Source organism: Delphinapterus leucas, chromosome 12 (genome assembly GCF_059928025.1).
Source record: "Delphinapterus leucas isolate spDelLeu-1000000601 "Yukka" chromosome 12, BTC_Dleu_Yukka2, whole genome shotgun sequence".
NCBI classification, from domain to species: Eukaryota; Metazoa; Chordata; class Mammalia; order Artiodactyla; family Monodontidae; genus Delphinapterus; species Delphinapterus leucas.
Window position 1 is genome coordinate 40,736,142 of NC_143140.1, and position 25,757 is coordinate 40,761,898.

Consider the following 25,757-nt stretch of genomic DNA (forward strand, 5'->3'; position numbering starts at 1 on the left):
GGCCTATAATTTACTCTAGAATATGACTATATATATATACACATAATACACATATGTAATCTTACACATATCCCCTGTATATAACTATGTGAAAGAAGTTCATTAGAATGCTGATCTTGAAATGAAAGATTAGTAAACAGTCTATAAATTGTAATATGTCTGTTTTTGCTATATATTTAGGATGGCATCATTTATAAATTCGTCATATAATTTTATTGCTATTATAAAATTTAAACAAGGAAATGCCAGAAGCCAATCATTGAGCTCCAGCTCTATGTATAAGTATATATCGGAGCCAGGAATAACAATAGAGGGTTTACTCAGTCCTATGCATAATTTAAAGGCGTAAATCTCTTCATTGACCCAAACTTTTCAGATAAATAAGCTTTATCATTGATATATTAGACACTTCCCTGGTACATTAATTTTTCCACTGGACCATTGTTTAGAATGCTAAAGCATAACACTTTGCCCAGTAAACTATCTTTAACTAAAGCTTCAGATACAGTAAATTAAAATCTCTTACATCTTACCCAATTTTATTAGTTTGCTAGGGCTATCAAAATAATATATCACAGAGTGGGTGGCTAAAACAACAGAAATTAATTTTCTCACGGTTCTGGAGGCTGAAGTTCAAGATCAAGATGCTAGTAGAGCTGGTTTCTTCTGAAGTCTTTCTTCTTGGCTACCTTCTCTTTGTGTGTTCACTTGGTGTTCCCTTAGCACCTGTGCACACTTGGTGTCTCTTCCTGTGTCCAGATTTCCTCTTCTTATAAGGACACCAGTCAGATTGGATTAGGGCCCACTTTGATGCCTCATTTAAATTCATCACCTGTCTAAAGACACCTATCCCCAATAGAGTCACAATTTGAGGTACTGTGGGTTAGGATTTCAACATATCAATTTTGATGGGACACAATTTAGCCCATAACCAAGATTTCTGCTAAGTAAATATTTTGTGTAATATTAGAAATATTTGTGTCCCATAGAATTGTGTCATAAGGAATAAAACAAATCTTCAAAAAATTATTTATGTTGGAGATTGAATTAGTGAGCAAGTCCAGGAAAATAGGACTCTATCTTCTATTATTCTTTGGTAGAATTAATTAGGAGATTTCGGTAGAATGACTATTTGATTTGGGAACAAATAGCAAGGCATCTAAACTCAGCATCAATTCTCATTAAACTAATGACCTTTATTAAGTCCCTTGACTCCTCTAAGACTCGTGATTCTTTTCCATAATATGTTTAATAGAACAATGTTTGGGAAGATCAACTGAGTTATGTATGTGCAAGTTCTACTATAACTGTAAATTATATATTATCACTTGATAGTACATCATTATTATCACTATCATTATTAAAATTATCTTCATGTTCATGCAACACATTTTTGATAAAAATAATAAATATATGTTTCTTATGTCATTTTAAATGAAAATAATTAGTATTAATTTTGGGAAAATTTATAGGAGTCTTTTCAATAATTTGAAAATACTATAGTATCTAAATTCTGTGGAAATCAATGAATATTTGCTGAGTCCCTATTATGTATAAAATGCTACCTTGGGTGCTGTGCATGATACAAATGTGAACAAAACTTATTTCTGGCTTTTAAGACAATTGGTCCTAGTAAAACCTACATGCCGATTTGAATATGGAAGTTTCCTTAAAGGTAACACTCCATGAAGTGCGGTTACAGCCTATGAGGGCGTTTGTAGAAATTCATAATCTTAACTGTTTGGGGCAGAGTGAAGTGTTCAAAAATTATATTTTAAAAGGTAATTGAAAAGGAGAGAGATTGGAGAAAAATAGATCAATTTAAGAATTCATAGTGTGAGTTTGAATGAGAAGTAATAAGGTCCTGAAATAAAATAACATTTGAAGAATAGATAAGGGAACGGTAAATGACAAAGACATTTAGAAATGGAGTTCGTAGTCTATTAGAATATTCTTTCTTGCCACCTTTACTTTGTGGCTTTAATTATCTACTTTCCATCATCAAAATCTGTATTCTTTTGACCCTCCTCTTAGAATCTAAGCTACATGAGGAAGACCTTGTACCACGTATTTATTGTTTTTCTCACAGAAAATAGCATGAGAGAATTTACATAAAGCATTTTTATTATACTTTAAACATTGAATTGTATTAAAATATATGGAGTGCACAATTTTGATTCTAGGTGATAGTGAGGGAAGAAAGTAGAATGAGATAATACCATGCACATGAACGTAAGTTGGGAAAACAAAATTTTCTTGGGGAGGAAGTTTCATTCACTCTGAGCTGGTTCAGGTTTAACAGGCTGGAATCACAAGTGAACGGCAACGTTAAATAATTAGACATGTTTTGTTGCTTACCCAGAGAGCCTTAGATGAGAAAAGCATGCCATTAATATATTATTATTGGGGCTTCCCTGGTGGTGCAGTGATTGAGAGTCCGCCTGCCGATGCAGGGGACACGGGTTCGTGCCCCGGCCCGGGAAGATCCCACATGCCACGGAGTGGCTGGGCCGGTGAGCCATGGCCGCTGAGCCTGCGCGTCCGGAGCCTGTGCTCCGCGGTGGGAGAGGCCACAACAGTGAGAGGCCCGCGTACCGGTTAAAATATATATATAATTATTATTCATATTCTTAAAGTTTTCACCAAACGTGAAGTTGGGAGAAAAAGCAATGGCAGAACTTTAGAGAAATCAAATGTTAGAAGGCAGAAAAAAGAAAAGAGCACCTTAAAGTGGATTAGAAAGGTGGAGCCATGAAAATATAATTTTATATAATGCAAAGGAGAAGAGAGTGAATGTCAGGGAGACTGGGTAAAGAAAGTGAGAAAGCCATTAGTCTGTTCAGTGTGCAAATAGGAAGAAGTTATTTGAAAGATAGAGATGGGAAAGACAATGAAGAGAGAGCATAGTTTTTGGAATGAAGACTTGGAGAAGAAGGAGAGCACACGATCATGCAACAGCATAGAGGTGTAAATACAGGGGGGCATAGTTCTGATAATATACAAGGTAGGCATGAGGAATTTGAGGGAACTGACATGAACGGCTTCAGCAAAATTGGAGGCAAGGTCATCTGATGCAGAAAACAAGTAAGGATGGGTTTTGGTGACTGAGAAGAGTAGAACTGTTTTCTATGGACATAATCAGCAAGAGGTAGACAAAGATGATAACCAACAAAAAAAAGACTCATGTGAGATCTGTTTGTGGTGATCTATCATTAATAATAAACTCTGGGAGTTTGGAGGATTGAATTCTATAAGTAGTGCTGCCTCTAAAACATAAAATACATAGGATATATAAATGTTAGATGACTTATCTAAGGTTTTACTTTTGGCTTTTCCAAAAGTAATGTCTTCTAAAGGCATGTCTCTTTTCTAAAAATGACTTTATGTTTTCTAATGAATCCAAGGTTAACTCCTAGTGAATTGTAGTGAATCTTATTGAAAGTGAGTACTTCAGGATTTTGAAAAAGAACAAATTACTGTAAAACCACGTAGAGCTAGAACCATTTTATCATATCATAACTTTTGAGAAAAGTTTTTAGAACAGTGCATTATCATGGGATACTGTGTTATACATAATATTTTATATATATTAAGTAACATACACATGCATGCGTGTATATACACATATATACATAGTTATAATAAAATATATCAGAAGAACTAATTCCCTACTACTGTAAGTTACAGAAGAGTACTTATATCAAATTATTCAAAATTAACCTCACTGAGGATTATTTGTTTAAATTAATTGAAATAAATTAGTCAAACTGGTTATTTTGAAAAAATGTATATCTAAGTGTGTATTAATTAGTTTTTGTTTTGGATATTTCATGGTTATGTAGATGTGTCTTCCATGTTCTCTGAACACAAAAAGTGAAAAAGAATTAACAGGTCCAGCTAATGAAACACTTTTTAAATTATGTAGTTCAGTACCATGGACTTACTTTTACTCACCCCATTTTGAACAGTGCCCCACTGTATCTTCATTCTAATGGCTAATTCTGGCAGGGCTTTTATATAAATTCTAAGAGTATTTGGCCTCCACTTGCAGTTGTTTAAATATGAGAGATGTGTGCATCTCCAGAAATGGTAGTTCTATAATTCTATCCTATTGCTGTTCCTAGTTTACTAACGCCTAGGTCAACATGATATTTTTAAAGATAAGTGTACATGTCACTCTCTTTGGAATGCCTTCAACAGACACTGTGGAGAAATTTCTCTTTCCCCCAAGTGGCAGCAGTAAAGGGAAGTTATAGACTGACCAAACCTTTGAATGGAAGGTAATGAGTTCCGGTTTAATTACTACCTAAAACATCATATACATAAAAATTCGTTGATATCTTAAGTACCTTTACTGCATTAATGGCTGCCCTTTTGCCTGCACCTATCCCCTGTCCTTGGCTTTACTTCTCTGAACTTTTTCTGTATAACTGTCTGTTGTCTGTTGTATATGGGCTTCATGGACACATTCAGGAACACTGTGTATTATTTTAGGCAGAAAATTGTATCCTTGTATGTCAAATGCCTAGTTAAATAGGTACATGAAATCTCCTGAGGTAAAATTACTACAAATAGGAGACTTCGGAAATCATGAAAAGTTAGACCAAGGCATATGCCTGTATATTAGCTTACTTAACTTGAGTGCAATAAATAACTACAGCTTTATGACAACTTAAGCAACATTTTAAAAAATGGTAATGTTGCTGGGAAAGATTTTAAAGAAAACTTAATTTTAATGAATTATTTTACTAACAATGCACCTTGTTTTCTAAAAATAACTAAGCAACACTTTAAAATATTCTGTGAGTCATTCTAATATCATTTCCTTTTGTTTGAAATAAATGTTCAAACATTGTGGGGTTTTCTTCCTATAGAAGGATTTTAAGAAATAGTCTGATATGGTGTTTCCAGTTGGCTATAATGCCTCAACTCTTTAAAACATAAAATTTGCCTTGGCTTCATTTAAGTAGATATTTTGTTAGTAGCATTTGCTCGGGCAAATTTGTTGTTTATGCTAGCAGTTCTGCTTAGTTTTATCAAGTCAAAAAGATGTCATCAGCCAAAATTTAGGACTGGAGTCAGTCAAACTGCCGTCTCAAAACTTGCCTTTACCAGCTGGTTTGATGCTGTCTTGACATAATATCTTTTTGATGGATGTTGTAACAAGAAACTTGCCATCAGCAAAGGCAGCATTCCTCAACATGTGCAACTTCATTAGAATCAACAACAGGGTTCTGGTGAAATAGCTGTGCCACCTACGTCAGCAAGTGCTGAATTTGTGCTAACTGGAGAGTAAACCACCTTTTCTCATGGCAACTGCCCCCTTGAACAAAGATTAACATTCTTACTCGGATCCCTGCATTTTATCCTGAGGTTTCAAACACCTGTGCCACCTTGAAAATGGATGGAGTTACTTCTCATCTTTAGGCATTTATTCTTTAGCTTTCCTAACTGTGTGAAGGGCACCAGTTTTCCGTGTCAACCGATGCGGGGACTTGGATTAACCTCTTCAAGTTGTCACCGTCTCAACCAGTTTGGGAATATGAGGTACATTCCGCACATACTCCCACCTAAACCAAGGCAAAAAAGTGTTGAGAATCATAAGCAGAACACAACTGTCTCTTAAATTATCCTCAGAATGTTCGTGCTTAATTCATGATCTTTTTATATCCCCTTGTGGATCAATCATCTAATTGCTTCTAGATATACTATGAAATGCCCTCACGGTGTCCATTTCACACTTTGTGCTTTAAGTCTAATTTTTCTTGGTGCCTCAACTGAAACATCCAAGTTAACATCATGTTACCCATATGGATGTTAAAGAGATTTTAGGCAGATTTAGTTTTGATGTAAATATTTTTCTGCTAGGTAAAAATATTTACAATAAAGAAAAAAAATCTTTAACTTAAGAGGACTACATTAGGTACAAATACTGTAGATTGTATACAGGAAATGAATAACATTTCACAAAGGAACACCTCAAGAAACTAAATTTGCTACTGTGATTTGCTAAAAAAAATTCTTAGAGCTTTCCTTTTGGAATGGTTTTCGGAACACAGTTAGACAGCACAAGAAAACCAACTCTTTTACTTTATAGCTATCCTTGCTTTCAGAACACTAACAGCAAAATGAGCATATGGCTTACACTTACATTGTTTTACTCCAAATACTTTGGCTTATTTCAAACAGAAAATTTACCCTAATAGGTTATAAAATTGTTAATAATGAGTGTATTTGAAAAGATATAGTATAACATCTTAAGACAATTCTAAAAAAAGAATTTAAAAAAATGCAAGCAAGTTTGAAATAAAGTGACCATTTTGAAGGTGCAACAGTTATTTAGATGTGTTGATTAGATAATGTTCATATAACAAGAAGTTATTGTTTCATTTTCTCTTTATAGAGAGCTATGTGCTTTCTGGACATAGTCACAGTCACATGGGAAGTAAAAAATAGAACAAATTCATTCTAGTGAAAAGACTAATGCTTTTTATGAAAAACATTTTTTGTTCGTTTTCTAAGGCAAGATAGAAAATATGACTGGTAAAGACAGATGGCTAAACAGAAAAAATTCAAATAATATTGCACTGTATTTTCTAATATTGTTAGTGTTACTAACTTCCCAGCTATTAAGTATCAGAGTAGACAAGTGCTTTGTTTTCATAAAATTCTCAAATGCAAAAGTGAGTACCAAATTATCATTACATATCAATACTGAAGGTAAACTAGTCCTTCAGTTTTACTTTCCATGTTAGTGATTAGATGGTTAAAATTATACTCTCCACAGGGTGAGTATTCATATAAATATATTACAAATAAAAAGTCCATCTCTGTTATGTTTACTGAACTTTAGTTTCTCTTCAGATCATTTTTATACTGTATTATTTATAATGCAATTTTAACTAATGCTATTCATTAGCTGCCAGTTAGAAATTTGCTAATTTATGTTTTTAATAGAGTTTTAATGCCTATTAATGAGAGTGAAGGTGATGACCTAAAGTTTTACTGTTTTGTCTTTTTAGAGATTTATTGGTATTCTTAATCACATTCCTAAGTTAGGTTTACTATTTTTATTTTGCACCATATTTTCCGTTGATGTTTCTTTTATTTAACTAAATTCATCCATATCTAATTTCATGCATTTTAAGTCACAGCTGAACTCCCATGCCTGTGCATTAAGAAGGCTGAATTATGGTTGTAATTTTTTAAAGTGGCCTTGAAACTTCAATTACATCCAAAATTAATTCAAAATTTTAAAAGTTAATTTTGTGAGTGTGAGTCAGTTTGTGTTTTAAATACTAGCCTATACCTTTCTTTATTTGTTTCAACCACAGTATGGCCAGTCTGGTGACAACACATTTAAGGACAAAAGCTCTCTGCATATAAGTATGTCAGAAAATTTTCTTGTTTTTTATGAGTATAGTTAGATATTTATCCAAGCAATCCATATTTTTTTTAAGTACATTGGCATTGTCAAGAACAATTCTCCTCTCTAGTTTTTAAAATTAACTTTCTTTTTCTTTTCCTTTTAAATGGGTCTTTTTGTTATAATTTGAAAAATCACTTACATACACTTAACTAGGTAACATTTCAAAACTTGATAAAGAGCTTTATGTACTTTGTTAGACGAATTTGAGGGAAGATAGATTTTCAGTTAAGTAGTTTTTCCTCATTCAAAACTTTGACAAAATTGGCTGACTAAATAGGAACACACACATACATGTACACACATTTATTTTTGGGACTACACTTTGGAGCCTAGCTTATTTGGAGTTTTTGTTTGCTTGTTTTTAGTACTACTATACCTTATACTTTGGCCATTCACTCTAAAAATGTGGACATTCCTTCTGGAAAAGAAGTTGAAAGTTCCACAGATTACATAGATTAACTGTGATCAAATAAAGTTCAAGGTTGGCCCTATTTGGAAAACAACATAGGTCACTGGAATAGAAAGCTTGGCTGGGTCTACTCTTCTTGAGGGATTGTGTCTGCAGAGAAAGAAAGGTCTGGCATGGGATGGAGCCTACTGAACAAAATTAAAGCTTAAGCTTTTGCAAGCAAGAATAAAATGGAGTCAGACCTGTAGCTACCTAGGTATAGAACTCTAACTCAGAGACGGGGAGCTATTAAAAAAAAAAATAGGTGGGTACCAAATTAAAAATTTGGACAAAAGAAGCAGCAAAATTAATTGCCAATATTATCGAGACAGTACATGAAAGACAACCCAAAAATCTATGCTTTTCTAAATTGTAATGATTATTGGATGCTAGGAAGTGAATACTAATTAGAGACATAGCCACATGTGACCTATTTCCACTCTAAGGTACAGATAGAAGATTCTAGCAGAGATCTTTGTATCAAAACAAAGAATGAAGGCTTGACAAAAGTAATTTTAGTTAAATACAAAAGTGTTATGGGTAGAATACATGCAAGTTGTTTCCACCACTGCCTTTGATGGATGACAGTGTAACATAATAAACCATGTAATTGTTGGCATTCCTGCCTGGAAGAGACCCATGCTGGTAAATGCTGGATACTTACTCATGTTCCATGTAAGCTGGCCTGGAACTGGATCGATTTTAGCCTCTAGCTGCTTAAAATATTCTTCTTGCACTCCTGAGTTGAACAGGTTGCCAACATATCTCACACACACTCACTGACAAGCCCAAACTCTTCTTACCATCCTCTTAAATTTAGGTTAAATTTAGCTTTATTTAGTTATCACTTAACACATACTTAAAAATATCATTTTTGGAGTTAACTTCAAAGGATGGTTCTTGAAAACTATTCAACTCAATCGTACTATGCATATAATTCTGTCTTTTTTCCTTCTTCTTTTGGTATTTCTACTGGATTTTGTTGTGTTCTTTTTTTCAGGACATATATTATTGTCCTGTGTAAGTATTTTGGGCGTTTCCTTTTAAGTTTATGATTGTTTAACCTGTTAGCCAGAATCTATTGTCTTGCATCTATTTTGCTTCATCTTACAGTACTTATTTTGGAAAGTATGTTTTGGCTTATCTCTAAATCACTGCCTTAAATAATACCAACAATTAATTACAGAAAAGCAATTTCAGCAAAATTGTGCCTACTGTCATAACTCACAGAAACTTGCTTTAGTATATAAGTTGTGAGTCTGCCTTAAGCCTTGGGATAGATGTTTAATTACCTTAATCACACTTTTCTCATTTTTGTGATGGTTATCACAGAACCTATCTCACAGGGATATGAGTATTTAATTAACATTGTGTTCTTAAAATGCTTAGCATAGCATTTGCACATAATAAGTTCTAAACTAAGAGTAGTTTTAAGAAAAAGAGTTAAGAATATGTATAGCAATATCAATCTGAGTCTTCATTTAATGGATTCTAACGTTAGAGATAATTAGCCTATTATTTAAACTTACCTGCATGAAGATTAGATTTAATAAATCTTTATGATCGATCTGAATATTTCCTTCAGCGATTCTATAATAAACTTTATGTGTAGTTAATACTTTAGAATTAATAAACATGTATTCTTGAATTTTTCCTTAGGATGCTTCTTCGGTGATATTATATTTTTGATAATAACCTGATGTTTCATAACTAACCGCCTATCACTTCATTAATGCACTGTATTCATTCTTTCAAATATTTATTGGGTGCCTTTCTTTTTTTTTTTTTTTAATAAATTTATTTATTTTATTTTTATTTATTCTTGGCTGTGTTGGGTCTTTGTTGCTGTGCCCGGGATTTCTCTAGTTGTGGCGAGCGGGGCTTTCTCTAGTTGCGGCAGGTGGGGGCTACTCTTTGTTGCAGTGTGTGGGCTTCTCACTGCGGTGGCTTCTCTTGTTGCAGAGCATGGGCTCTACATGTGCAGGCTTCAGTAGTTGTGGCTCGCGGGCTCTAGAGCGCAGGCTCAGTAGTTGTGGCGCACGGGCTTAGTTGCTCCACGGCATGTGGGATCTTCCCGGACCAGAGCTCGAACCCGTGTCCCTTGCATTGGCAGGCGGATTCTTAACCACTGTGCCACCAAGGAAGCCCGGGGTGCCTTTCTTTCAGTACCTGTAGTAAGTGTAGAGATACACTAGACACGTGACTCAAAAAAAGCCCTGAGGAATATGGAAATTAACCAAATGATAATTAAATAGAATATATACTTAAAAACTGCAAAGGATGGCTACAGTGTACTATGAGAACATAGAATTGGTCTAGGAAGCCACTGGGAGCATGGCAACTTAATCTGCGCTATCAAAAAGTGTTCATCAGAAGCCCCATGAACATTTTTTTATTATGTCATTGGGCATAATTGGGTTACATCTTGTTATGAACAGGAGGATAGGAAATATATATTCTGTTAGAAAGAGGTTAGAAAATAATGAGAGAATGGGTAGTCAACTAGCTTTGCCTGTTAGAACTTTGTAGCCTGTGTTATTACTATCTTTTCATCTTGAGGGTAACAGGGAGCCTTGTAAGAGAGTGAATAAACTGTGGGTTGACGTGATCAGGTTTGAGATTTAGAACGATCATTCCGGCTTCGTGTAGAGAAGAAACTGGAAGGGGTAGCAGTGGATGGGAAGACAGTGGTTAGGAGTGTGTGTCAGGAATGCAGAAATGGTTAAGGGCATTGCATGTTGAAGGGTGGTCTGGTGACCTGAGGACAAAAAATTTAAAAGTCTACTTATATTTAAAAATATGGAGGTCATTTGTATATTTAGTCAGATTTATTTCAATAAAAGCATGTGACTGGAAAACAGACCGGAGTGGATAGAGGATTGGGTAGAAAATAAAGAAATGAAATAATGAAGACAACTCTTTGATGAATTCTGTTGTAAAGGGGAGGAAAGAGAAAGTATGGTAACTAGAGGGGGAAGGAATATCAACTAGATGAAGAGAAGTTAAGATCTAAAAGATTTGAGAATGCCAAAATATTATCGAAGAGGAGTAATAAGAGAGAAATCAGTGTGTTAATATTCCTGAAAAAGACAAAAGGATGTGGTAGAATACAAACCACAAAATAAAGGATTCCCTTTAGAAGAAAGGGTAACAGAACAGAAAGAGAGAGGAGAGATTATGATTTAAGAAGATTTTTGCTGTGAGAAGGGCTTTGGCTTGGTCTTTGAGTCAGCTCCCATACACGGTTTAATTTGTCTCTATGAAGCAATGATCAACCTCCAACAGTGAATGAATCCACAGGTTTTGAATTTTGGGAAAGGAGAGAAAGTTGAAATAGGAATTGTAGAGAAGAAATTGAGAGAAGTATTATACTTTCTGGGCAGCGATGAGCATCTACTTTGCTTTGCTCTTCATAATGATAGTATGAGATTCTCCAGCAATTCTGTGCCTCCTTGATACAGACTTAGAGGAAGTGAAGAGTTGGGTTTACTCAGGTTTTTGTTAGGTTAGGTGGTCCAAAGAAAAGAGAGAGAGGTTAATGAGTTTAGGATGTTAGCAACAATAATTTTTAAATTATGGATCGTGGAAGCTCACCTGAACAAAGTGGAATATAAAGAAGTAGAGGACGCAAATGAATTGGAAGGTAGGTCATTACCAGGCATGAGACACCAATGAGATTGGAAACTACAACCAGTAAAGAAGGGAAATAAGAAAACTAGGAAAGAAAGAGGTTATAATCACAGAGTAGGATATTTGAATAATTGATTTTGAAGCATAGATATTTCAGGTGTTGATATATACAACCATGGTTTGGGGTGAATGAGGTGCTAGTAAGAAAGTGATTGGAAATGATGGTCAAATAACTGAGAAATCACTCAGGACGTTGGGGGAAGGAGAAGAAGGGGTATACTGAAGCTGGCTTATATTGACTTGCAGGAGTTATATTTTTAAGAATTTCATAGTTTTGTTGGTATCAAGTCCATAGTTTCAAATGGTGAGAGTGGGAATATTTAAACCATAAAAACCAGGAAACTCTACAAATCTGGCCTTTTCACTTTTCCAGAGAGACAAACTGAACTGTTTTTTTAATATATAAGTTTATTTATTTTTATTTCTGGCTGTGTTGGGTCTTCGTTGCTGCGTGCGGGCTTTCTCTAGTTGACGCGAATGGGGGCTGCTCTTTGTTGCTGCGGTGCGTGGGCTTCTCATTGCAGTGGCTTCTCTTGTTGCAGAGCACAGGCTCTTCAGTAGTTGTGGTTCGCGGGCTCTAGGGCTCCGCGGCATGTAGGATCTTCCCAGACCAGGGATCTAACCCGTATCGCCTGCATTGGCAGGCGGATTCTTAACCACTGCACCACCAGGGAAGTCCAGAGAGCCAAACTGTTAAACATTTACTAGTTCATCACTGATAGAAACCAACATTTGGGCACTACAGTTTTTTTAAGAATGATGCCATAACCAGAAAATGAATAGAAGGCTGTAGTAAGAGGAATCAGGTAGTAAGTTTGTAGGGCATGAGTCTTAACAGAACAAAGGTTTATACCTTTGTTTTCCAAAAGGGGTGGGACAGTGATGGTCTAAAAGTGGGAAAAGAACAAAGAGGACGCTAATTTTCTTCCCATCCCTGAGATATGTAGAATGTGAAATACATTCTAGTATTTTTCGTTTACACATTAAACCTACACCTTAACATTGAAATAGGGTTGAAAATTATTTATGCAGTACAGTGATGTGGATTTCTTTATGCTTTGCTTTAAAACTAGGCCAATGGTATTCTTTTCCTTATTAAATTAAGGCATGAACAGAATATGAAAAAAGTAAATGTGCCTATTCTTCTAAATATGTAAAATTATATAGACTATCTCTGGTGAATGATATAGAATTTATATGGTTTAACCCGTTTATTCTGCATATGAGCAAACTGAGTTCTAGAGATATGAAATTACTCATGAAATATCACTTAGCTTCGTAACACCAGAGCTGAGACTAATATTCCTGTCTTCTAAATTCTACCACAAGATAAATAATTCCATTGTACACACTTATACATTTATTTATTTTTTTAGCTGATTTATTCAATAAATAGCTACTGGTACGTACTGTACACCAGGCACTATTCTAAGTAGAGGTGCTATAATGATGAACAAAACAAGGCAAAACTCTCCATCTTCATGCAGTTTATCTCACAGCAAAGGGAGATAGGAACTGAACAGATATATAAATAAAAATAGGAAATATGTAATATACTACATAGTTATTAAGTGCTACGGATAACAATAAAGCAGCAGGCATATCTGTGTTACATTGGAATTGGAATTATAAATAGAGTAAATAGTGGAAGTCCCTTTGGAAAGGCGATGTTTGACCAAAGATCAGAAGGAGGTAAAGGTGTGAGGCATACAGATATGCAAAGGAAGTACAGTCGAGCTAGAGAAAATGGCAAGTTCAAGCACCTAGGTCAGATGTGGCTCTTCTACTTAAGACGTGCCTCAGGGACTTCCCTGGTAGTCCAGTGGTTAGGACTCAGTGCTTTCACTGCAGGGAGTCATGGGTTCCATCCCTGGTGGGGGAACTAAGATCCCATAAGCCCGCATGGTGTGGCCAGAAAAAAATGTACCTTAGGTTAGTGATTTATATAATCATTGATGCAATTACCTTATACATATTAAATTCATGGTTATCGTGATTAAGTATGCATGTTTAGCCAGTGGAGGGAGAAGTGATTAAAACTGTTTCTCTCTCCTCCCTATGGCCAACTAAGGTCATTCATTTACTATTTAGAAACAAAGTATCCGCTTTGTGTATATTTTGACATATATTTTGACAATATATATATATTTGACATATTTTGACATATATAAGGTTACAGCAATACAAACATTATGTATCTAAACATCATTCTTAAAATATTTTGATGAGGTTTGCATCATCTCCCCGAAGAGTTCAGAAATCCTGGAAAGGGTACTGGCTGAGTGAGAACAGTGGTTCCTTTAAGAGTTTCAAACGTTGAGGACTTTCTCCCCACACCTATTTATAGTTCAGCGTTTCAATTAGAAAGGAGTGAGAGACCCAGCAAAACTGTAATTGATTTGAATCCTAAAGGAAAAGGAATTATTTCCTCTGACTTCCCGTCATACATCCCCTCATCAACGTAGGTTACACCTCATCTGTCCCTCGTCAAGGCATTTATCACACCATTTCATAATTCTTAGTTTACTTTTCCTGTATTTATGGAACATTAAGCTTTGCTAAGACAGAGGCCATGCTTTGTTTGGGTCTAACCTCTACACGCATAGTGCCTGGCATGGTCCTTTACACCAAGCTGTTGCTCAATAAATATGAAAGAACGAGTGAATGGGTAAGCAAGTGAATGTTTCCATGTTCCTATAAATTATAAATTATTCTAAAGGTAAAGCCAGAGATATAAGAATATAGTAGTTATATGCTGCAGTCCTAGTAGAGAGTTACTATGTTCCTCCACTGGTTGATCACATAAAATTTGCAATAAGAATAAAATCCTGATATCTTTAGAGAGCTTTATAGCTTGTCGAAGTGACTTTATATGAATTTTCTCATTCCTCATAACATTTCTTTGAAATTGTTAGGGAAGCATTTTGTTAGATATGGCCAAGAAATTGTGGTTCAAGGTCCTCCACTGACCCAGTGAAGTCAAGTTTCCTAATTTTATTTAAATTTGACCAAATGATAGTAAACTATATTGCTGATTACTGTTATTTATAAAAAAAGAAAATATTTGACCAGGAAATTTCAAGATACCTCATTTAAAGAATAAAATGCAATGACCGGAAGAATCATCAGTAGGGAGTCTGAATAGTGCAGAATGAACTAGCAAATCCTGGCTCAACTGCCTCAAAAGGATAACTGCCTTTAACTTCACCAAATCACTTTAAACTTGCTGCCCATCCTATTATGCTCAGTCATAATTCTCTCTCTTATTCCTCTATTAACTCTCCATAACGATGAGAAGAGCAATTCTCTTTCATTGTCTTTCTCTTCAAATATCCTGTTTTAAGAGATTGCAGATGCTTCAAGATAAAACTGCCAGAATTATTCCAAGGACTGACAGGTTTGCTAACAACCAAATGCTTTCAGATCACTGCACTAGCCTCAGATCCACCTTTGATATGAACCACATATGGCTTCAGTCCTGTTTTCCTGAATTAACTCTAATTTCCTAGTGACCAAGGTCAGATGAGTCCAGATAGGGCTCAGATGTTCTTACCTAGCACATATGTTCCACTATTGTTGGTAATTTATTTACTGTAATAAAAAATTAAAATGCAAATCTCAGCCAAATTCTCCTTTACCGAGGTCTCCCTTGGTATGGGCTTTTTCAAACCACATATTAGGAATGATTACATGCGACTTTTTCATAACAGAATAATAAATGTTATTATAGCACGTATAACCAAATATTTAAGTTAATATTAGAAACCAAATTGGTAATGTGGAATTTATTGAAAAGGAATGATTTGAGTAAGTACCAATGACACCAAATTTACTTTGGTAATTATGGAAAATCATCATAAATTACTGCCTCTTCTTTTAGTAATTTCACCACTTTCATCCATACACCAGAGTTCAACTAATTCTGCCACACATTATGGTTTAGGTGAGAAAATATTTTTTCATGAATGTTTATTTTTTAAATAAAATAAATGGGTTCTTAACATCAATAAAGTCTTTTTAAAAGTTACTTTGGGGGCTTCCCTGGTGGCGCAGTGGTTGAGAGTCCGCCTGCCGATGCAGGGGACGCGGGTTCGTGCCCCGGTCCGGGAGAATCCCACATGCCGCGGAGCAGCTAGGCCCGCGAGCCATGGCCGCTGAGCCTGCGCGTCCGGGGCCTGTGCTCCGCAACGGGAGGAAGTTACTTCAAGATGTTTTAGGTGTTGTACTACTTGATAAACTTTTTTTTAAAAATCTGAGTTGTAGTCAACGCTTCAAATATTATGTATAAAAAACATATTACAAAATAGTACTGGATTTTCTTTGTACTGTTGATGCTTTGTGGCTATGATAGTTCAAACAAGATTAATATTAAATATTTTTCCCTCTTATTCAAGAAAATAAGCTTTCCTCTAGAACACACTTAAAAAGTTAATTTTAAATTAACTTCTAGAGGTCTAGCAAATATTTTCTTATTTTTAGGGTATCTGACAGGTTTATAAAAATAGATCCAATGAACACATGATGGTTTCTAAATTTTAATTTGTATTTGACAGCAATCAAAGTGAGTGGGGGAGGAGAATTCATTTGTGTCCTAAAGAATTTAAATCAAAGTTTTTTGTTTTTTTTTTCGGTACGCGGGCCTCTCACTGTTGTGGCCTCTCCCACTGAGGAGCACAGGCTCCGGACGCGCAGGCTCAGCGGCCGTGGCTCACAGGCCCAGCCGCTCCGCGGCATGTGGGATCCTCCCGGACGGGCACGAACCCGTGTCCCCTGCATCGCCAGGCGGACTCTCAACCACTGAGCCACCAGGGAAGCCCCAAAGATTTTTTATTTTTTTAAAGCGCTTTGAATTTGTAAAATATGTTGCTTACAATAAAAGATCTACTCCAATGGTACAAGAGTAATCCTTACTTTATTGGCTTTCATAGCATTTTAGATGGGATAGAAACAAAATTTCAAAGCACTATCCTCGTATCAATATCTCACTGTGTCTAAAAATCTCTCTCTAAAATGCTCAGGAAAAATGTTGGCTAACACCCATTAGATATTGGAGATCTTCAAAGAACCAGGTAATTTCAGTTTGCAAACTTTATTTCGAGTTCTATCAGAAACGAAAGCTATGTATCCTTAAATTTGGAATCATTAGCTATATGTTTAAAATATTTTAAGTATACTGAATGCTCTTTGTAAAGCACACAATCTTTTGGCATCTGTGAATTTTTTAAAAGTGTTGTATTTCTTATTCTTTGTAAGTTTATTCTTGACAAGAATTTTTTTCTTTTATCCTTCTGTTGATGTTTCATAGCCCATGAAAACTGCTATTATAAAAAGACAGTGCCTTATGAACTAGTTTTATTGGTTTTGTGCTGATGTAGCAAAAACCAAATCAACTTACAAGCCTCAGCATTTTGACAAAATAAACACTGCTAAACATTGACATCCTAAATCTGTCTGATGTAACACAGAAGGAAAAGTGTCTTTAATATGAGACACACACACAAAAGAAAGAAATTTATTCCAGTATTTAGAGCGGCGGGGTGGGTTGTGTGAGAAAATAAGACGATTTTATTTCAAACATTTTAAATATGCTTTTCCTTTACAGTGCTTTGATTTTAATATTCACTTCAAGCAATATCTCTGAGACTTGATTTATTTGTGTGACTTTATATTACTATGTACAGCCTAACTGTAATGATAATACTTAGGACTGTTTCTCATTTTTGCCAAAGAAGTTATTGTCTTGTTATGGAATTAAAATTCTTCTTTAAAACCATGATGTCATAAATCCTATCAGCATTTTACTCTTTACAAATCTACCTTCACTGCTAATATTTTTTTCTTATCAAGTAGCCTTAGTTTTCTCATTTGTGAAGTAAAGGAGTGAAACAAGATATTCTTTTTTTTTCACTAATTAAATTTTTTGTTTTTAACTTGGCTATACTCTATCTGAATCGTTTCTCTTCTATGCCTTAATTTGCCATTATCTCAATTCTTCCCTTACAGAAAATTATATTTTCTGATGCTTAGTTTATTACCTGACTTTCATTTTTCATATTCCTCTTAAATAAAACATTCTTCTGGAATGTCTTTCCTAATGAATTTGGCAACAGTGATGCACAGGGCCAAGCTGTGTCCCAATTCCTGAGTCTGTTCTGGTGTTCTATGTAGGTCCTCACTTCTCTGTATCCCTGTGGCTAGAGGACTTTCAAAGACTGTGCACATTTAGCTCAGCAGCTTAGTCTCCATCCACGATTTTATCACGTCCCTTGGCAATGATCAGTAGCTACTTCACTGAATGAAACTAACCTTAGTCTAACAGGAGAGTCAGCAAGACATAGTATACAGGTCATTCTTTCAACATGCTGCACCTTCCACCTACGATCTTTAGTTCACATTGCAACTTGGTATATCCTTAATTCTAAATAAGTTTACATAAACTTTCACACTCAGCATACAAATATTTGATTATTAATTTTAAATACCTGCTTACTGACCTTAAATGAGTTCTTATTCCTAATCTTTAACTTACACAGCTTCTACCTATTGATTTTAACCTTAGAGATCCTACAGTCTATTTTACCTTGAAAATGTTCAACAATTTTCTATTTTATTAGAACTAAAACTAGCTGAGGCTTCTTATTTCCTCCTTACACATTAGATCTTAGAGTATCATATCAGTATAATTCCACATGTATTTAATATAAATATTCTGAAATTAGAGGTCAAGCCAATTGCAGTGTTTTAAATTCTCTTTTATTCTACATTTCACTTGAGGTTTCCATTTTTGATATCAGATTTTTAATATGTATTTGTTCTCTGAATGCATTTTCTTTCAACAGAGTCCATTTACATTTTTTTCTTTGCATTTGTGCAGCATCTATTACCTCTCTGAAGACATTTATGCCATTTTATTTGTTTTGGTCTTTATAATTTAGGTTAGAGACTCACTGCAAGCTCTGGGTGCTTAGTTAAGTGTGAAAAACTATGAGCTTCACTTTAGGGTGATATAGTGGGTTGTTTTGTTGGAAATCCATGATATGCGCCTTTAGATGCAGTTGATATAGTGCAATAATTAAGACTATGAACTTGGTAGCTAATCTGCCCATGTTTGATTCCTGGTTTTGCTAGGAAGAGGCCACATGAATTTAGGCATATTATAAAGCACTCTGTGTTTTGGTTTTCTAATTTTAGAATGGGGACAAAAATACTACCACCTAATAGAAATGTTGTAAAAATTTAAATATGTATAAATAATTTAGAATAATGTTTGGCACATGCTATTATATGTGCTAACTGCTATTATTGTTGTTATTAATATTATTATTATCTCTTTAGAGCAGCCCAGTTTTGCTTAAAAATATCTTCTTGGAGGAATTCAAAGAACCAAAACAGACAGAATGCTGACTGGTCTCAACATTGGCTGTAGACTCCAACCTCTTCCTTCTGGTTTCAGTATGGGCCCCCGTAGCTCCACTTCCTCCAGTGCACTCTTGTTTACTTCCCAGAGAATAAAACCTCTAGTCCTTTGCTTGGGTGGGATCGAGCAGTCGCCAAGCTGCTCAGAGATAGTTGTTTTTAAGACATTTTTTCAATAAATTCTACTTTTGTTAGACGTTTGATCATTCCGGCTTTGAGAAGGATGTAGAAATGCCAATCTCAGAAACTTTTACAGGGGAGAAGGGGGTCCTAAACGTTGGTTAGCTCAGTTACAATTCATCTGTCTGCTTTCCAGCTTCCAAAATTTTGTTTTTGTTGCACCCTATCCATTTCTCTTTTGCCTTGTGGTTTCATGCCACAGGAGAGAACATGTGTTCAAAGATGATATTCAACCTTCCATCTTTGCCAGAATACTCGGTGTTTCTTAAGAAAAATAAAATACAAGCACTTGGGAGTAGTATGCTCTCTTTTTAAAAAATAATTGGAGTTACAAAAATGTCTTACTACTGCATAGTGTGTTTACGTGTACTGTCTTATACGATCCTCACAAAAATCCTGTAAGTTTAGCAAAGATATTTGACTATTATGTAAACTGGAATTAAAAGATTAACTGGCTTGCATAAGAACATATCTTCTATTAATAAGAGATATAGAATTAGTGATCATTACTTCTGGCCCAGGCCTACATTATTCAGAATTTATCTATATATTAGTTAAGTATAGGTAATCAAGTATTTATGAGTGGCCAGATTTATAGAGAAAAAAGCCTCGTAATCTTCATATTCAGCCTAAGAGTTTGTTCAGATACTTTCTTCAAATATTTTATAAGCCACCTTAGCTGCTTTATATTTAAGGGTTTCAGTAAAATTCATGTTGTTCAGATCTTGTGCTTTTAAACCAGTGATGCACTATACCATCTTCACTACTGAAAATGATAAAAGTAATAAAATTGCCAGGCAATGCTAAAGATTAATTTTCTATTTCAACTTTCTGTAGAAGTTGTTTAAGAGCTGAATGGCATTACATACCGCACACATACACACATGCAGTCTACAAAAGTAGTAATGGCTTTTAATCTTACTTCCCATATCTTTTCTACACAGCATTGTGTTTCACAGCCATAATTGAGAGATAACTGTGCTCAGTTGGAAATTGTGGTTAAAGAATGACAGCAAAACAAGCAAGCAAGCCATATAGAATGTGTGTGAGCAGCAAGTAGTCAATATTTCTAAATTGAAATATTTCTTATTTGGCTTTTTATTTTTATTATGAGAAACAAAACAATTCGGGTAACTTTTCTATCAAAACCTATTATGCCATATAGGAACAACAGAAATACTTATATTTTCTGCAGACAGGAAAGATGGGTGAACCTGTACAAAAATCATAGACAATAGATTCCAGAAAATAAGAGATACTTAAGTAATAATGGAAGGTAGGAAATGATTAATAAGGACCTACTGTATAGCACAGGGAGCTCTACTCAATACTCTGTAATGGCCTATATGGGAAAAGAATCTAAAAAGGAGTGGATATATGTATATGTGTAACTGATTCACTTTGCTGTACACCTGAAACTAACACAACATTGTAAATCTACCATACTCCAATAAAATTTTTTTTTAAAAGATAGGAAATGATTAGTTTCAAAATGAATATAAATAGTACCTTCTAGGAAATGCTCATAGAAATAAAAAATCAGTGCAGTAAAGTGTTCCAAGAATTTTATATAAAAATATATTTTGTAAAATCCTTATTTGGTCAGCTGAAGGTTAGTATTGTAGATTAGACATTTCAAATGTAAAATAACTAAATTTCACATTAATGTAAAATTAAACTCTACATTTGTAAAGAATATATTAGAAATATATCTTAGTTTGTTGGGTGTGGGTTCTGTTAAAAAGATTGATGTGTTTACTTCATTAACCACAGCAAAATATTAATAATGGATACATTCATGTACTGTTAAAAATGTAATTCTCGTCTTTTAAATTGTGTTGCATAATGTTTAAACTAAAATTTTCTTTTAATGTTAAAAAAGAGAAAGATGTAATTAAACTATTTAAATGATTAGTGCCATTGTAAACATTATATTCTCCCTTTGTTTTGGACAAAATTACTAGTCCTTAAGTTTTTATTTAAATTAACTCTTCAGTGATAGAACATGTTATAAATTGAAAATCATGTAACTAAAGCAATAAAATGTATTTATTACTAATGTTCCTATAACTAAAATAAGGCAGAGAATTTAGGAGATTTATGAACAATACAAGTAAGAATAACTTTTTGTACACTTTTTATCTCTGCTTGATTTTTGGCCTCAATGAGTACACCCCTGTTATGATATTACACTATCACTCTCCATTAAAAATGTTACATTTTAAATTGTCAAGAAATGAGCATGCAATTTTGAATACATAAATTTTTAGTATTACATTTTTGGATTGTGTTTATTATCAGTCACAGATTCACTAAGTCAAAAACTGTATCCAAGTTTTTTTTTTTACATAAAATCCCTTTAATCTGCAGGTGAGCTCTGATTTTGGTTCTATTTTGTATTTTGGCCTCACTTAATCTAAAACATTAGGAGAAAAATTCTTTACCTTTGAAAGGAAATGAACTTGTTCTAGCTATCCTCATTATGTTACTAATTTGGATAGCCAGGTACATCTTTGCAAAATCTCACTATTGGTCTTAATTATTCCAATAAGAATTTCATCATAATTATTCATTTCATTTCCCTTTTCTACTCCTAACGTTTGATTATTTTACTTGAAAACAACTGACATGCCTCCATAGCTGCCCAAATTTTTAATCATATCAATTTTTTTCTGGGGGTTCTAGCTGCCTTCTTTCCCATTTTAAGCCACTGGCCTTTTAGCATGTTTTAGTGTTCACTGGAGAGCAAAGGTTTACACGTCTACCCTTTCTTAGCTCTAAAGCTACTTGTTTTTATAAAGCACTTATTGTACCTTTCGGTATTTTCCCCCCCAAATTAAAATTTTTCTTCCCATTTTATCATTGAAATAATTCCAGAATTTTTCTGAATATTACTGTGTACCTACCTTTTAGTGGAAGGAGTAATATTGCATTTATGTCCTGGCACATGTAGGACTAAATGCACGCTTAAGCTGCAAAAGATTGCATATCTATTTATTTGAAAATAGTTTTGAGTTTTCATGACAGAGCAACCAGTATGGTGAATATCCTTCTTGTGTTTATTGTTGCAGTATTATTTTTTGTGATTGTATAAGAATTAAACTAAGATAAAGGTTTCACAGACGAGCTTTCCATAAGCAGATGCTAACCTTTTTCCTGTTTATGTTTTACCAGTGCCTTCTGAACAAAACCCATTTCTTTCCTTTAGCAATTGATCGTACTGAAGCCCTACTGAGAATTTCCGGTTGGATGTAAAAACTCTTCTATTTTCTTGGTCCAGGAATCGTTAGTTAGTAAGACCTGAATGATTGATTTCCTGTTGTCCTGAGGCAGGTTAAAAGAAGTTCTGTGGTGTCCCGATTGTGTCTTAGCAGAAATGTAGTCATTCTTATTTGTAATATCCTTATTTGTAACAAATTCCTCTCATCTCTTCAACCTATATCTGTATGTTATCCTTGGGGGATAATGTAACATCTGTCTTATAGTCAACTGAATTCGGGGGAAAAAAAAACCCTCCTAGTGTCCAGTGTCTGCATCTTCCAAATTTGATGTTATAGTAATGTTGAAGGATAAAATTGTACACATGAGATATTCATGTGAGATACAAACACAAAAAACCGTCCTTATTAATCTTGTTTATTTTCTCTTGTTTATTGCCTCCTATGATTTACTAGTTGTGAACTTTTGAACATCAGGACATTTTTTATACATTTGTTAAATAAATCTGCTCTATACCTGGAAATACAATGAGGAATTGCTATGAGAAATGTTTTTATACAGATTTTGATTTTTTTGTGGCTTAGTATCACTGTTATTACTAATACAGTTATAAGGTAGGATGAGCAAACTAAATATGGTCAATTTCATCTAAATATTGTAGGATCATGTGGAAACTAAGAAATGTCTTTCTTATGTATTTTATTTTTCCCCAGAAATCAAAAATCTCCACATATGACAAAATGTGGGCCTTCATGAGTAGCAGGAGGCAGTCCGTGCTCGTCAAAAGTAATGAAGAAGGAATCCAGAGAGTCCTCACCTCTGATTATGCTTTCCTAATGGAGTCAACAACCATTGAGTTTGTCACTCAGAGGAACTGTAACCTGACACAGATTGGCGGCCTCATAGACTCCAAAGGTTATGGCGTCGGCACCCCCATGGGTAGGCTTCATGTCAGCCACTTGTTCTTTGTTCATTAATCTTAGTTGCTGTGAAAATGGAAGAAAAACAATGCCTCCATATGCCATTAGGAATCTTGCTTCAAACAAATGTATCTTGCTATGTTCTGAGACTGTATAAAGTCAGGAAGATATTTGGACATCTGCTTCTAAAGGAATAAGTAACAAAAGGAAAATTGATTTCTACCAAATGGTCAGTAGACATTTTTACTGTATCAGTGTTGAAAACATCCACAACACCCCCCCCCGCAAAGGACCTTCTCAATCTTACACTTAAAAAAAGTTTTTATGAATAAAGTTTTTGCAACATTATTTTTTCAGATTGGTGGCTTACGAATATTGTATTTGACTTAGTTAACTAGAAGAATGAGCCACAAATGGTTACTGTGAATAATTATTTTATGTACAAGAGGTATATGTTTTTTTAAGAGGAATAGCAGACTATTTACCAGGAACATACCTAGAATATTTTACACTAGTATTGATTAGTTTTAACATTCTCTTTCTTCTACATGACAAAATTCTTTTCAGTAATAATCATGGGATGAAATAATAATAATTGCCACAAAAGACAATGAAAATTTTCATTTATTGAGCTTCATATTTATGTATAATGTATATGAACATGTATATACATTCATATGATTAATGAATGTATAAATACATATTACAGTATATATGTACATGTCATGGGCATAAAAATGGCTCCCCCGAAATGTCCATGGCCTAATCCTGAGAACATATGAATTTATTACCTTTTATGACAAAAGGGACTTGGCAGATGTGATTAAGTTAATGATCTTAAAATGGGGAGATTATCCTGGATTAACCAGGTGGGTCCAGTGTAATCGAAAAGGTCCTTAAAAGAAGGAAGCACAAGTGTCACAATTAAGAAGGTATCACAACAGAAGTAGTGAGAGAAAGAATGTGCTAGTCCACCTGGGCTGCCGTAACAAAACACCAGAGATTGGGTGCTGTAAAAATGACAGAAATTGATTTCTCACAGTTTTGGAAGCTGGAAGTCCAAGATCAAGGTACCAACAGGTTTGGTGTCTGATGATAAGCTGCTTCTTAGTTAATAGACCAGGAAGGAACAAGGAATCCATCTTGAGTCCCTTAAATAAGAGCACTAATCTCATTCATGAGGGCTCCACCCTCATGACCCAATCACACCCCAGGGACCCCACCTCTAAATACCACTATACTGGGGATTAGGTTTCAATATATAAATCTTGGGGCTGGGGGACACCATGGCAGGGAAGGGGAGGAAGAGAAAGAGAGATTGATTTGAAAATGTTACTTGGTGAACTGAAGATGGAGGAAAGGACCACAGCCTAGCAATACAGAGGACCTTTAGAAGTTAGTTTAGGAGGCAAGGAAACCAATTCTTTCCTGGAGGCCACAGAAGGAATGCAGCCCTGCAGATACCTCACTTTTAGGACTTCTGACCTATAGAACTATGGGATAATGAATTTGTGCTACTTTAAGCCCCTCAATTTGTGGTAATTTGTTATAGCGGAGATAGGAAACTGATACTGTATGCAAAGAAAACAAAATAACAGATTAACATGTTTTTTATTACATCTTTTTTTTTTTTAAAGAAAGGGGAAAGCACTTACAGCTACTCACTGGCTCTGCAATAATGAATAATGACACTATAATTTTTCTGAGCCTTAATTTCTGCAAATTTTTAATGACTTTGTCTAAACGGATTTTCATGTATATGTGTTTAATAAATGATATAGTCATATTTGTCCATGTATCCTCATTCATAATTTTATTACTTTTAATTTTGAAAAGTTTCTTTCTAACATGTATACCATAGTTAGAAAGTTGGGCACAGATTCATAAAAATCCCATTTCATGATAAATTCCAGAAATTGCAATAGTGTCCATGTCTTTGTTTCTTTGGGATTGTTTCTAACAACTTTCAAATGTCTAGGAAGTCCAAAAATTTTCCACCATAATGACTTCAAAAACTTCAACATTAAATTCTTTCATATTAGGTAAAGTTTACTCAAATTCATTATAGCTCAAAATAGTTTGAACTGGCTTTGAGAGAATTTTGAGACATTCGCTCCTGTAACATTACATATTCCTGCAATTATAGTAGACTCAAAATAATGATTGCACAGTCATTGTGAAAGCAAAGCAAAACAAAACAAAAAAACAAGAACCTTAAGTTCTTGCTCCAAAAATATGCAAGTGTAGCTTAGCTCACATATCTTGGGGGAGTGAGCTGTATAATGAGAATTCTCCAAATTAGTTTCCAAGTGGAGTACAATGTTTATTAAAGAATAAGAAATAAATATAGATGCTAATTCAAAACTCAATAAGAGTTGGGCTGTTAAAACTCAATAGTAATTGTTTAGAACCTGGATGAACAGAAGATATTTACAAGAGAGAAATATTTTACTTT

General features: G+C 34.5%; 1 protein-coding gene across 1 annotated transcript in view; it reads left to right on the forward strand.

The window, feature by feature from the left end:
- LOC149747865 (glutamate receptor ionotropic, kainate 2) overlaps positions 1-25,757 on the forward strand; it is a 119,441-nt gene that overhangs the window by 63,223 nt on the left and 30,461 nt on the right. The window contains exon 4 of the mRNA XM_089921663.1: positions 23,096-23,321. Coding sequence (XP_089777789.1) covers positions 23,096-23,321 — 226 coding nt within the window. The remainder of the gene's footprint in view (positions 1-23,095; positions 23,322-25,757) is intronic.